At 41.0% G+C, this 14,076-nt stretch overlaps 1 protein-coding gene across 2 annotated transcripts in view; it reads left to right on the top strand.

The window, feature by feature from the left end:
- CNTNAP5 (contactin associated protein family member 5) overlaps positions 1–14,076 on the top strand; it is an 801,668-nt gene that overhangs the window by 757,386 nt on the left and 30,206 nt on the right. For both annotated transcript variants that reach the window (XM_077766729.1, XM_077766728.1), the window contains exon 21: positions 4,903–4,990. In XM_077766729.1, the coding sequence (XP_077622855.1) occupies positions 4,903–4,990 (88 nt within the window). The remainder of the gene's footprint in view (positions 1–4,902; positions 4,991–14,076) is intronic.

Genomic DNA, 14,076 nt, shown 5'->3' with positions numbered 1-14,076 from the left:
AGGGGTCTATATGACCGGCATCCACTGCTCCATTCCCATGCTACTTCCCATCTATCAGTATTTTCTCTGACCCCACTCATGTCCTTCAGGGCTCTTAAACTTACTTAAATATGCTTTGCCAGAGCTCTGTGGTCCATATGTCTACATTCTTACTTGCACTTTTACATCTCTCAGGACTCCGCTAGGAAAGCCATTCTTAACAAGGCCGATTTTGATCACCTGATTTGATACAGCAGCCTAGCCCCTCGACTTCCACCCTGCAGTGCTTGAACACTGCCTAACATTCAATATAATTTATTTGTCTGATTTTTTGTCCTCTCTCTGTCGCCTAGAGGACAAGGATTTTCCTGTTTTCATGACCATAGAACTCCCACTTTGTCAAGCAGTGCCTAACATTTAGCAGGTGCTCGATAAATATTTATAAATGAAGTGAATGCATTCTACAGGGTTTAATGTGGAGGAGATCAAACTGACCCTGTAGAGAAGTGAAGGGAAACCGTAGGATGTTAGTCATGGAAAGGAGCATGGTTAGATTTTCATTTTCAGGGGGCTCACTGTGATCACTGCATGAGAATATACAGTTGGTTATAAGATAGAGACCAAGCAGAAAGAGATGATGAGGGTCTCTATTAATGCAGCAGGTGGAACCATGGAGTTGAAGATGTGAAAACTAACCTCAGTATCATTGTGTGACCTTTTTGATGTGAGCTATGGGGGAAGTCAAGTTTGATTATTAGGTGTTTTGTTTTTGTTTTTGTTTTTTGATTGAGTAGAAGTTCAGGAATAACTGTCAAATATGTTGTACAAAAACAATCCCAGAGTGATGATCATTTAATGAGTTTACCTCTAGAATTTACTTTTGAAATGAGGGGGACACATCTTTGGAGAAAGTTTGGGCTGGGGCAAGCTTGGAGGATGAAAGGGATAGGAATGAAGACTTTTTGGGTGAATATTTTGACTGAGACCTGATGGCACATACGAGATGCATTCTGGTGGGCATGTATATATAGGATCCCTTTTTCCTTTCTTCTTTATGTTTCCTGTATTTCTTTCCACAAATGAAAAACACAGACAGGTCACTGAGAGGACAGTGGAAGGTATTTCCTTCTCTTTTCCATCCCTGATTTGTACCAATCAGTTTAACAATCAATGATAAGCACGTGTTGGTTGAGAACATATAGTTCCCAAGACACTAAGGGGGCAGAAAATACTGGAGCCAGAGACGTTTTTTGAACTCTGAATCAGTTTATTGACACAATAACACAACACACCTGCCCTCCTGACACCCCTACCCCTCTTGCCCTATCTAGGTCTCTTTTTCCTCCCTGCTTAGAACTATCCAGTAAAAAGAGGAAAAGGTAGGCTCCTACTGCATCACCAGTCCTGTCCTTAGGTCACGTGGAGCAGGGTGTAGGCATCACTCAGAACGTGTTCGAGAGAGAGAGCGGGGGGCATCACTGTACACCACCAACCAGAGGCATCCTTTCCCTAAAATCAGATTCCTCCATGCCCCTCCCAGGCCTAGAGTTGCTATTCCTCCTCTTCTCTTTCTCTCTGATGCTAAGAAGGAGGTCAGGGGGTGGGGGGTGCTGGGCCCAAAACAAGGAGCAAATACTCCTGATGACAACTGGAGAGTTGTAATTTGGCTACTGTCTTTTTAAGGTTTGGGTGCCCACCAAATCTCCTGGCTGTGGAGGTGAGCTTCCATGTTCCTATTTTAAATGCATTCATGACATTGAACAGATGAAGCCAGCTTGCCAAAATACCGGCTCAGCATGCTGTAAAGAAGGAGGTGCCAGGCACTTTTGAACCCCAGCAGTTAGTTCATTCCTCGGAAACATGAAGCTCTCAAGGTCTAGGCATCCCTACAGGGAGACAGGGAGTGTGAATTCCTGTTCCACCACTTGCGTTATGTGATGTTAAACTTCAGTCTACTGCTCTATTTAAAAAAAAAAAAAAGACCCAAGTAGGGAGTGTTCAAATTCAACTGAGCTCAGTTTTTGTCAAGATTATATGAAAGAACATAGCTAAAAGACCAAGCATGAAGCCTGGCATGTAAGATGTACTCAGAAAAGGCTTGCTCCATTTTCTTATTTTTCCATTTCATTTAAAACTTGACACCACCACTGGGTATCCTCGATTCTGAGATCAACAAGGCTTCCGTAGTTCAGATTACAAAATTTAGACCCCCCACAGTTTTAAAGGACTATAGTGCTCACCTCTTCCCACCTCACCAATTATAATGAAAAGCAAAAACAATGCTAAACCATAAAATACACAAAAGGAAGCCTGATGAAATAATGCATTTCCCACTGAATCCCTCAATGACTGGAATAGCCCAGATTATAAATGCTGAAGCCCTAAAAATGAGTATCTGTGGGAGTGCCCCTCTTTTTGACATGTGCATCTTTGTCCTATGAGTTGGCTGAGATTTTCAGATTGGTAACCCAGCACCTGAACCAGTACTGGTGCTCGGTTGCCCACATCCCTTGTCAGAGCTGTAACCCGTCCCCATGTCTCCATCGTCCACCAGTAGCCTCAGGTATCCTTCGAGTCATCTTACCTTCCTCTACAAACCTTTACACATACTCATCTTTCCCTAAAGACCCCTTTAATTGCCATTTATCTTCTTCTCTCCCTCATTAGTCATCTGGTTTAAGTGCTACAGACCAGGTAAGTTCCCCAAACAGAACAGCAGCAAAGGGAGGACTCATGTACTTGACCAGTGAGCTCTCCCACATGTGACATTTGGGCATAAGCCTGTCAAGGTTCAGGGACAACTTGCATGGGAAGCTGGCCCTGGGGAGTCCAGGGAGGAGGTGAGGGGCAGAAGCTAGGGGAATCTCAGCTCAACCTTCAGTTCTAAAAATCTTTCTACTGTTCTCCACTCAGCTGGAAACTCCACCCACTTGAGGTTCCTCTCCAATCTGGGCAAGAGTACATGGGGGGAGGCCCCCTGCCCCTGCTGGAGGGGGCAGTTTTAGAGAATGGAAGAGGCAGGGGAGAGCTCTGATGTAGGGCTTGAGGGCAAGAATTGAATCTGAATCTATGGGCATTAATCAGACTATGGATGGGGACCATGGCAACTGAAACCCTATGTTGTACCAGGCAGTGAGAGGCATCATGCGGGTGTGACTGACTCTGTCCTCATAGCCCCCAGGTAGAAAGGGAATCAATACAGTATGTCTGTTCATCCACTCAGCAAACCTGTGTTAGGCGATACTTTGCCAGTGGCTGTAGTAGGTCCTACAGAAAAACATATATCAATAAGATGTCTGAATTCTCAAAGAAGGAACAGTTTAGGGAGAGAGGGAAGGAGGGAGACCTAGAGGGGGAGAGAAACAGATCATTATAATGCAGCACTTTAAATGCAAAATTAGGGGCAGGGGGAAAAAAAGTCACCATGAGATAGAAAAGAGTGTCAACCAATCTAACCAAGACATTAAGGAAAGCTTCCCGGAGGAGGTGGACTCCAGGATCATGCAGAGCAGTGTTTGGCATACAGTAGATACTCAAGCATTTGTTGAATGAGTTTTGTAGAAAGCCAGAAATTAAAAATACAGTGGTTGTCGACAAGCTGCTCAAATATCGAGAGAGGCATGGACAGGGAAAGCAAACACCATGCGGAATGATGAGTGGGCCACATGACAGTGGGGCACTGCTTTGTGACACTGTCTGGGCCTGCCCAAGTTATTGATCTCTAGGACATCATCTCCTCAGTCTGTAAAACGGGTTATAATGCCCATCTCACAGTATTCTAGGGAGGCATGTATTTTGAAAGCTGCTTCAATATGATGTCTCACATATATCACATATCAATAAATAGCAGATATTATTCCAGTCTAATTTCATAAATGAGATAGTAGTAGAGCATCTGACCAGGAGCCACAGCCGGTGACTCCTCTCTCAGTGGAAAGCACTGCAGAACCTAGAGGATCCTGGAGGAGGGGTAACCTTGGAGGGACAGTCATGGCCATGGGATCTGGGAGAATCGAGTACCAGCCCTGAGTCAGCTGCTCCTCAAGGGTAGAGTGGGGCTGGGCACACAGCTTGAAGGAGTCTTAGTTTTGTTTTCCTTCCAAATGAAAGTGTAAGATAAAGAGGATCCTTTGTAGGGATAGCATCATGTGAGTGTTAGGCGTAGAGCCTGGGAAAAACTGCAGGTCTGACTAGACCAAAAAGACTGAGAATGGATGCGTAACGCTGAGCTGGAATGAGGGGGCAGGGAAGGACACGCAGCTGGCTTAGAAAAGGAGGGACCTCTGAAAGATTATCCTGCAAATAAAGTCCTGAAAATCCCAGTGGTGACTTTTTCTAGCCCCTATGAAGTGGGGTTATCAGGCGTTCCTGTTGGTGGCAATTATTCAGCGAGCCTCTCCTCCCCGTGGTCCAATTTTCTGTCACCCTGAAAGGTTTGCCGAGCAAGATCCTGCAGTCCACACATGAATGAGACCAAGTCAGAATTATTGTAGCAGAGGAAGCAGTGGTGGCCCTAAAGACCAAGTGGGGAGAAAGGGGGCAAGGGAGAATAGGTGCGTGCTTTGTGCTTTCCATAATGGTAGTCGTGCACAGCGTGTTCCCAAGAAGGCTTCATTTGTTTGCTTGTTTGCGACAAGGAACTCGGTGGGAAAATCTCAGTGGGGAGATAAGTACCTGTCAGAAGCTGTACAGAATTTCCCAGGGAGAAGAGTGTGAAAGTGCTTATTTAACCAAGAGGGAAGAAAAGGGTATTTTCCGTGCATTGTGGGAGAATTAGCAAGACATTTCTCATCTCCCCAGGGAGAAAATCCCTAAGAAGGGTCCACTTTGTGCATGTTTCCAAGCTTTTTCCAGATGGGAGGGCTTCCTGCCCCTTATGTGCAGACCTCTACTGATGTACCTTTGTCTTCTGTTTCCCTGCAGGTGGATCAGCACCTGCGACTCAGTTATAACTTTTCCCCAGAAGTGGAATTCAGGGCCATACGGTCACTCACCTTGGGCAAAGTCACAGGTTTGTTTTCTCATCCCTTTCTTTTCCAGTGGGCTTCATTGAAACAAATGAAGAAATAAATAAGTTCCATCGGGCTGGTTAGTTATTCAAATCTGGAGCCTCTCTCTCCCACATGTAACGTCTAGAACGAAGATCTCTGGGCCAGGAGTTGCTAAGACATATGTAGCAGTCTTAAACGCTGGCATTTATATCTACTTTATAGCTACTAAGGCAAATTAACATAGACATTAAGTATAATAATATTTACTTTATAATTAATGAATTCTCAGTGTTCATCTTTTACTTATATTTTCTTAATTTTTACTCACAGAAATTAAGGATTTGAGCTACCCAATTATCGGATTGGGTATGAGACTAGAAGAGGCTTAGTCTCTTTATTAATTCACCACGAACTGAAGGAGGATTGAAATCTCCTCCTACAATGGTAGATTTTCTTTCTTTTTTTTTCTACTGGAAATTCTGTGAATTTTCATCTTCTATACCATGAACATCTTTATGAGGTGCATGTAAGATTGAAATTTTTATGTCTTGATGAGTTGAACCATTTTTCATATTGAAGTGGTGTTTTTAACTTCATGTCTCCTCAAATCTATTTTGTGTATTATTAATATAGCTGATTCATTTTTGCTTTAGTTAGTGTTTTCATGGCCTGTCTCTTCTTGTGTATTTCCTTTCAATTTTATTTTCTTTCTTCCTTTTTCCTTCGTTTTTAATCAAATTCAAGTATGGTGCACATATAGTGTTATATCTCTTTCAGGTGTACAATATAGTGATTCAGCAGTTCTGTACCTTGCTCTGTGCTCATCACAATAAGCATACTCCTAATCTTCCTTTTTCTTTAAGCCTCTGTGATTGGAAGAACACACGGCTGAATTTTGTACTTTATCCAACCTGGCCATCTTTGTGTTATAGATTGGCAAATGTAAGCCTCTCTATATTTGTGTATGGTTGGATTTGTTTCTGCTTCCTTATTTTCTGTTCATTCAACTTTTAAAGTATTTCAAACAGGAATGCATTTAATGCCGGAAATGAGTTGCTTCCAAAATGGTGGCACCCCTTCCAGTGTTGGTAGATTCTTGTTGCAGCCTTTTGGAATGACTCTTCAGCAGTTCCAAGCGGATTTATGCGGAGCTATTAACTCTGAGGCCATCACTGAGGAGAGGCTGGCGTCCAGAGGCCACTGAGGCCCCAGTCCTGCAAGATACCCCACAGGGGCAGGAAAAGGCCTCTGAAAAGTGATGGCGGAAAACGCTTCATGTTACCATGATTTTGCTTGCCAGTAGAAACAGCTGAAAAGACATAAAAATGACTCCTTTCTCACTGCAGCCTTCCAGAACCATAAACATATTTAATTTCCAGAGCATAATATGTGTCCAGAAACCCAGATGCAGTTCGGTCTGGAAAATGTCAATTTCAGTCTCCAAAATCGTAGTCGAATGAGCCCATCAACACTGACCAACTTCTAGATTGAATTTTGTTTGTATGTTTGCTTTCTTATTTCTGTCCTCCCTCCAATAATGATAATTATTTTATGTAGATACTTTTTTTTAATTCACCAATGCAGTCACTATTTGACTTGTTCCTCACTCCTCCAAGTTTTTATGTATTACCAAGTTTGATTTCCTTCTTTCTGAAGTAAATCCTTATGAATTTCTGTTGTAGACGTGTCCCTTGATCTGATAAAGGACTTTATTTCACCTGTTTTCTTGGAAGATAATTTTGCTAGACATACAAGTCAATAATGAAGGGTATTTCCCCTCTGATATTGAAGGAATTATTTAGGTATGTGTTGGAAGCCTCTCACACTAGCTCCTAAGAACCTGTTAGACACATCTGTGCCCAATTCTGCCTTCAGCCATGTTACAGTCAGTCTGAAATTGGCTAACCTCAGAGTGTTCTTAGAGATCAGAAATACTACATGGTTTCTCTGTTGTTGGGGAGCAAGTTTTAAACCCTCATCAGTATATATCACCAGTCTTCTGTCTTTTGTTGTTACTGTGGAAAAGGTGGCTGTCAGTCTGTCCTGCTTTTGAAAGTGCTCTGACCACCCCAAGCTCCAACACCAACAAGCTCCTTTAAGGTGATCTCTTTTATTTTGGTGTTTTGTAGTTTGATTACCTGGCATCTGATAGTAGATTTCTTTTTAAGTATCTTATTTGATGCATTTGTTTCCTGTTTGTATCTATTTATTAGGTTCTCATGGGTCTAGTTCATAGGTACTATTTACATATATATCTATGGGTTAGTTCTCAAAAATTCTCAGCATGTGAAATCAGACTTCATTCTTATTCTCTCTATTCAATTATTTTAGATCTGAACTAGATAAATCTTCAATTTTCTATCTTCATGTTTCTTACTATACTCATATAATAAGTATTATTTTTTGTCTATCTTGAATTCTGGATAGTGTGTTGGATTTTATCTTTAAATTCACTAATTCTTTCTTCATCTCTCCCTAATAAACCCATTCAATGAGACATTTTTCACCAATTATGTTTTATTTTTAAAAGTAATGTTTTGTTCCTTTTCAAACATACCTGTTTAATTAGTCTGTTGTTCTCACTCTTTTTTTGTTTCTATATTTTTATGTCTTTTTTATTATGTTAATAGCTATAGAGCATAGCTCTGTTCAATGGCCTACTCCCCCCCACCTGATAATCCCAATATCTGAAGTATGTAGGGGTCTAAATCTGTCATTGTTTTTCTATTTTTGTATGATTCCTTATGTGTGTGTGTGTGTGTGTGTGTATGCATGCACATATTTTGTTGAAATTAATTTGTAGGAACCTTGATCAAAAATTGGGAAGCTTTCCTACAGGCAAGATTTGTATTTTCTTCTGCTAGCTACCAGAAGGTGCCGCCAATTTAGGATTATTTCAAGTTCTTGCTTTCTTCTTCCCCACCCCAAAAAAAGAGAGTGACTATAAATTTGAGCTGCAGGCTTGAATTAGAGCAAGCCTTTGACTGAAGTCTCGGCAGAAATGTCATGCCTGTTAATATCATAATAGGTCACGCTACCGTTACTTTGGTTACTTATTTTTCAATTGAGAGCTACATCAGAAGTGGGCAGGTTTTATGTTTAGTCCTTTTGCTGTTAGGTGATGTTCTTTCTAGTCTCCTTGTCACTAAAGCTTCATGTGAGGGTCTGAGGTTCAACATCTTCACGTGGCAAAGGCTCACGGCTTAGATTTCTGTTCTTCTCTGGAATGGTGCAGCCATTTTCCCATGGTACAACCCAGATGTTGGTGTATAGCTCACCACCTCAGATTTTTCCTCCTATTCCCCCCAAAACATCCTCCCAAAACTTACCATTCTTCTTTATTCCCCAAGCTCAGTGAGATAGCAAAAGTATGTGTGTTGCTGTTAATGAAGAATTACTTTTTATTATATCTAGTCTGTTACATGTTCTATGCTACAGAAATGTATCTTGAGTCCTATAATTCTCACTGCAACCAACCCAGAAGAATCTTGGGAGGAAAGATAATTAGAGCTGCATGATGACAAAGCTCAGTTGTTTTTCCTAGTGCCTGCTTTGTGCAGTGGAAGCTCTAGAAACAACCACATGTTTAGAAGCATTGCCTCATTAATCTTGTCAAGATGTAGGACATCCCTGTGGTCTTCCTACCTTTTGAATTAAACCTGTAATACATAATACTGAAATGGTAAAACTTTAAATAAGGGTAGTAAATCATTGAAGGATACCTTGTCATTTCATTTTGGATACTTTCTGAGGAAAGATTGGAAAGAGCTTGGATAAGGTTGAAGAATTATACTCAGTAAGATTCCTCTGTTGTGCTAAGGGTTGGAGACCCCTGCCTGCTGGCCTCCCTCCCCATCCAAACTGCTATCACAGACAAGATTCCAGTTAACCAAAATGCTTCTGGTCTAGAAGAGATCTTTAGCTGGTAGTGAGGGAGAGGATGTGAGCATAAGCTTCATCATTAAGGAAGGACACTAATTGTGGGGACTCTTTGGCATTAAGCCTAATGCATCAGAACAAGTATGGTGTATGGATAGAGGATATGGGTAGGGATGGTGTGGAAATGGGTGAGTGGCCTTGATGGCAAATGTAACCCTATCCCACAGTTTTAGAAGAGCTTGGCAGTCTTGGATATTTTCAACTCTAAAGCAAGGATGTGCAAGCCTTTTTCAGAGCAGATGCCCAGGGCAAGCAAGGTAATAAATCTATTGCCTCAGTTTTCTTCAGAGCCTCTAATAGCATTCCATTGTGATACAAGAACAATTTTTTTTTCATTCTCTTTCTGTATGAGGAAGGGCCGATCGACCATTCTAGAGGATAGTGATTTAGTACCAATCAGGGTGCTCTGCGGTACGTGCTATATTTATACCATGATGAGTAAAACACTTTCTTTCCTGAGAATTCCTGTGATGCAGGAACTAGTCCATGAAAATAACAGATATAATCGTTGACATTAAAACCTGCATCGCAGCTGCTCACTTGCAGGAAGTCAGGGGGTGTTCCTCGATATATTCTTTGATTTACTGACACTGTTAAGCTCTTAAGGGAGACTTTTTTTTTTTTTTTTTTTTTTTAGCTTGGGTCTATTGCATCCATAGGTTTAAGAAAAATTAACATTAAAAAGGGAAAAAAGTGTGTGTGTTTAAGCACATCATCCTTTTAGACAAGATCTCTTTCTGGAAAATAACTTCATTCTTTAGAAATAAAGAAATGTGTTCTTTAGGTTCAAATAGTGTGACTTATCTGTGTACTTCTAAGTCTGTCTCTATCTTGGCCTGGGCAAGAGAACGTGGACATTCAGATAGATCTTTACATTTCTTGGGGTGCCCGAGTGGCTCAGTCCGTTGATCTTCGACTTCAGCTCAGGTCATGATCTTGCAGTTCGTGGGCTCAAGCCCCACATAGGGCTCTGTGCTGACAGCTCAGAGCCTGGAGCTTGCTTCGGATTCTGCGTCTCCCTCTCTCTGTCCCTCCCCTGCTTGCTCTATGTCCCTCAAAAATAAATAAACATTAAGAATTTTTAAAAAATCTTTACACTTCTAAGAGAAACTGTCTATTTTGGTTTTGGTTTTGTTTTAATTAATTTTTTTTGGTCCAGGTTTCCTCTAATTTACTGTACCAGAATATATCATTAAATTGATTGTAACATTAAAAAAAAACTATTTTGGGTGGAACTCATAATTAAAGAACCATAATTATTATTATCTCCCTCTTAAAAGAACCTTATTTATTTTATTGTATTGTATTGTATTGTATTTATTTATTTTGAGAGAAAGAGTGAGCATGGACTAGGGGCAGAGGGAGAGAGAGAGAGAGAGCTAGCGAGAGAGTATCTTAAGCTGGTTCCGTGCTCAGTGCAGAGCCTGATGCAGGGCTCAATCCCACAACCCTGAGATCATGACTTGAGCCAAAATCCAAAGTCAAATGCTTAACTGACTGAGCCACCCAGGCACCCCCTGAGAAGAGTCTTCCTGCAGTTCCTCATCAATAAAATGAGGATGATACTTGATTCATTTAATTCATAGAACTCTGTACAGATTACATGAGACCCTATATACAAAGTATTTGGTATTTAGTGCACACTCAATAAATGTTAGTTTAAGAAGTTTAAAATTGTGGGAGCATAAAGTACTGATGTTTTGTTGTTTTACGACTCCAGAAAGGCGACTATAAAGGTAACCTCCGAAAGAGACACAAACATGTTCTAAGTAAGTAGTTCTGAACCCAGGTGTTTGCTGAAGTCATGAGTGTGACTCAGCATCAGTTAGGGCTGCTCGAGGGCACACTGAGCTCACACCAGGTTAAGCCAGTGACAATGGAGAATATAATAGTTGGCAAGAATGAAGGGTTCAGAGTGTAGGCTTTGCTTCAGGCACAGCTGGGTTCAGAAGCTCAGATGGACCGTGATTGAGTCTTTGTTTCCCTGTTTCTTGCTCCACTTTTGACTCTGCTTACATTTCTATGGGGCTCCCTTCTCAGGCGTAATTTCAAGAGTAACAAAGGTGGAGTCAGCAACCCTGTGCTCAGATACTACCATTTCAGCCACTCTGGTAGAAAGGAAGCCTTTGATTTCTAAAATTTCCAAAGAAAGTCCTGGATTGACTCTCAAAAGACCAATCTGTGTCAGGTGGCAGTCCCAGATGACTACAATATCCAAGTCACTGGAATATACTGAGCGGTTGTTCCTGAATTCAAAGTGCCCAGTGATGGCCCTAGAGGGGGTGAAGGGGTCAAGTCAGTATTAACCACATGTGCAGAGAATGGGGAAATGTTATTTTCTCAAAAGGAAGCCGAGGTGTTCCTCCCAGAAAGTGAGATGGAACGTGAGGAGGGAAAATCAACAATAATCGAATAATGCCACTGCCTTTTCCATACTTGCGTTCAGGAGAGAGGAGACGCAGTTACAGAGGAAAGGGTCAAAGCTGCACGTCATTTGGGGAACTGCATGGTGCTTGTGGGCATTGATGGTCCCAATGTGTCACGACAGAAAAGATACTAGTTGAGAGACGCTCTTTTGTGAAATGCATGTTACCAGGAGGCTGGGTGGCTCGGTTGGTTCAGTGTCCACTTCGGCTCAGGTCATGATCTCGCAGGTTGTGACTTCGAGGCCTGCGTTGGGCTCTCTACTGTCAGCCCAGAGCCTGCTATGGATCCTTTGTCCCCATCTTTCTTTGCCCCTCCCCTCTCATTCTCTCTCGTCTCTCAAGTAAATAAATAAATAAAAGCATTTACAAAAGAAATGCACTTTGCCTTCCTTGGGACAAGTTTATAGCTTCCTAAGAGACTCCTTTGAGGAAGTCTTCACTTTGAAGAAAGTATTCATCTCATTCATTCATTCATTCTGAAAGCATCGGTTTCTTAAGTGTTTGCTTAGTTTCTGCTCATTCCTAGTTTTTCAGTAAATAAAAAGATCGCTAAACCACAATCCTTTTCTGACTTAACTTCTGGTAATGTGTGTTAATTGTCTCGTACTGGATCCAGAAATTTCTTTAAGTGATAGTGTTTCTCTGAGTCATAAAATATTTCAGATTTGTTAACTGATCTGATCTCCTCGTGAGATGACTGGTGTGCTTTCAAGCATCCTGAAATATCAGAGGGCAGTGATCATGCCAAGTTCTTAAATTCGCACACCTTATCCTTTGTGTTTTGAAGAGAGCCCACATTGAATTGCAACTCGGCTCTACAGGACTTGCTACTGTTTCTTTTAAAAACAATGGACGGCCTTTGTTCCCCACAGAGAATTTCTGCAGATGATTTAGTTTCACCCCTTGCACAAGGAATGTGTGTTATCCTTGGATTTAAAATGCAGTTTTATTTTGTGTTTGAGATGAATCCATGAGAGGGACCCAGCATACTCTGTGCTGCTCTGCAGAAATCATGTCTCTTTTTTGTAAGAGCAAAAATTCTCTTTGGACAGCTTGCCCCTTAGTTACTCATTCAACACAATCGCTTGCTCTGTCTAAACTAGTAGGTAATAAATGAATGAAGGGAAGGTATTTAAGATATGTTGTTTCTGAACATAGACCATCTTAGCTGGGAAAAGCTGTTTCTAATCTATTTGAAAGAGGGGTGGCCCTTCCAAAGAAGTATCAAACTTCGTACATCTTTGCCTAGCTGTGTTAGCAAAGGATGTTTCATGGGGTCTACTGGAATCCCCTGACATGACTGTTATTGATACAAGTTCAAACAATTTGTGTCATACAAAACTGAGTGTTATTTTGGATCATGCAGTTTATGAGGCCATGTAGATTCCCCAATCAAATTAACAGACAGACAAACTGTCCCTGTTATAAAGATTCTTCTTACATTCAAATTCTTCCTCCTGCAGAGGAAAGTCGTCAGGGTGATCTTGGTTTTATTAAAGTTTTTCAAGTGTTTGGGGTATCTCTTTTAGGCTGTGCTGTAGCAGGATTCTCACACAGAGAGACGTGACACCGAGGCTTTTCTTTCCAGGAAGCAACTTTATTCCAACCAGCATCGCTCAGTTGGGTTCGTATCCAAAGCACTGAGCCCTGAACACCACGTGGCATAGTTTTTTATATATATTTTTACTTCTTTGTCCCCCATATATGATAACACAAACATGCAGTCTGATTAAGTGGTCTCATGTTACAAGGTCGTGAGGGAGGTTGTCACATACATGAATAGCAAGGTTGCCATGAGATGTTCTTTCTTTCCTTTTCTTAGAGAGGGGACCGTACCACGATGGTAAATACTAGATTTTCCTCACTAATCAAATAATAATAACATTTGTATAATACTTACAGCATATTGATATTAACAAACTTAAAGTTTGTATTATTATTTAATAATATACTTCTCTGTGGTCAATCTACAGTCTTATGTTAACTAACTTTTTTCTCACAACAGCTCAGCAATTTTTATTGCTGTTTACCAGATGAGACTAAGTTACAGAGGTTAAGTGATTTGCCCAATATCACAAAATTAACCAGTGGTAAACCTGGTATTTAAAGTGAGACCTTGTGAGTCCGAATTTCACATTCCCAATTGGTCATATTTTGGGTTTCAAGGAATCACATGAGATATTCCATACAGTGTCTATTTTTTTTTTTTTTTCTGTTAAGGACTCTTGAATTAAAGCCTCACAACTTTAGCTGTAGTGGCCTTAAAAGCAGAATGTTGGGCCAGGTTTTAATCATGGAAGCAGAGGAGCATATTTATTATAAGTTGGGCTTTGGAATCAGCCCTGGGTCCCGGCATAATTCCAGTGCTGACTAACCAACCTGTACCAATTACTGAGCTTTCTGAGCTTTACTTTTCTCAGTTAGAGATAGGCATATATTATTACTATACTGCCTATTACTATTTGAGAGATTGGATTATAATGAAGATAAAGTGACTAGCATGATGTCTGACATAGAAAAAAAGCTCAATAAATGTTTGCAATAATAGTAGTAAGGACGACGACGACAATGATGATGATATAAGAAGCCGTGTTATCCAAACTGACACCTTTTCTTTTCAAAAATTACTCTAGACTCTAATATCTTCCAGACATAAAAGAGGTCTTACAAGGAAGGAGGGAAGTGGCTGTCCACTTCTTGTATAACAAGGCTTGCATTTCAGTTTTCCTTCCTGCGGGGGA

This window comes from Crocuta crocuta, unplaced genomic scaffold (genome assembly GCF_008692635.1).
Source record: "Crocuta crocuta isolate KB4526 unplaced genomic scaffold, BGI_CrCroc_1.0 scaffold5, whole genome shotgun sequence".
Taxonomy (NCBI): Eukaryota; Metazoa; Chordata; class Mammalia; order Carnivora; family Hyaenidae; genus Crocuta; species Crocuta crocuta.
This window is presented reverse-complemented; position numbering and strand designations above follow the sequence as displayed.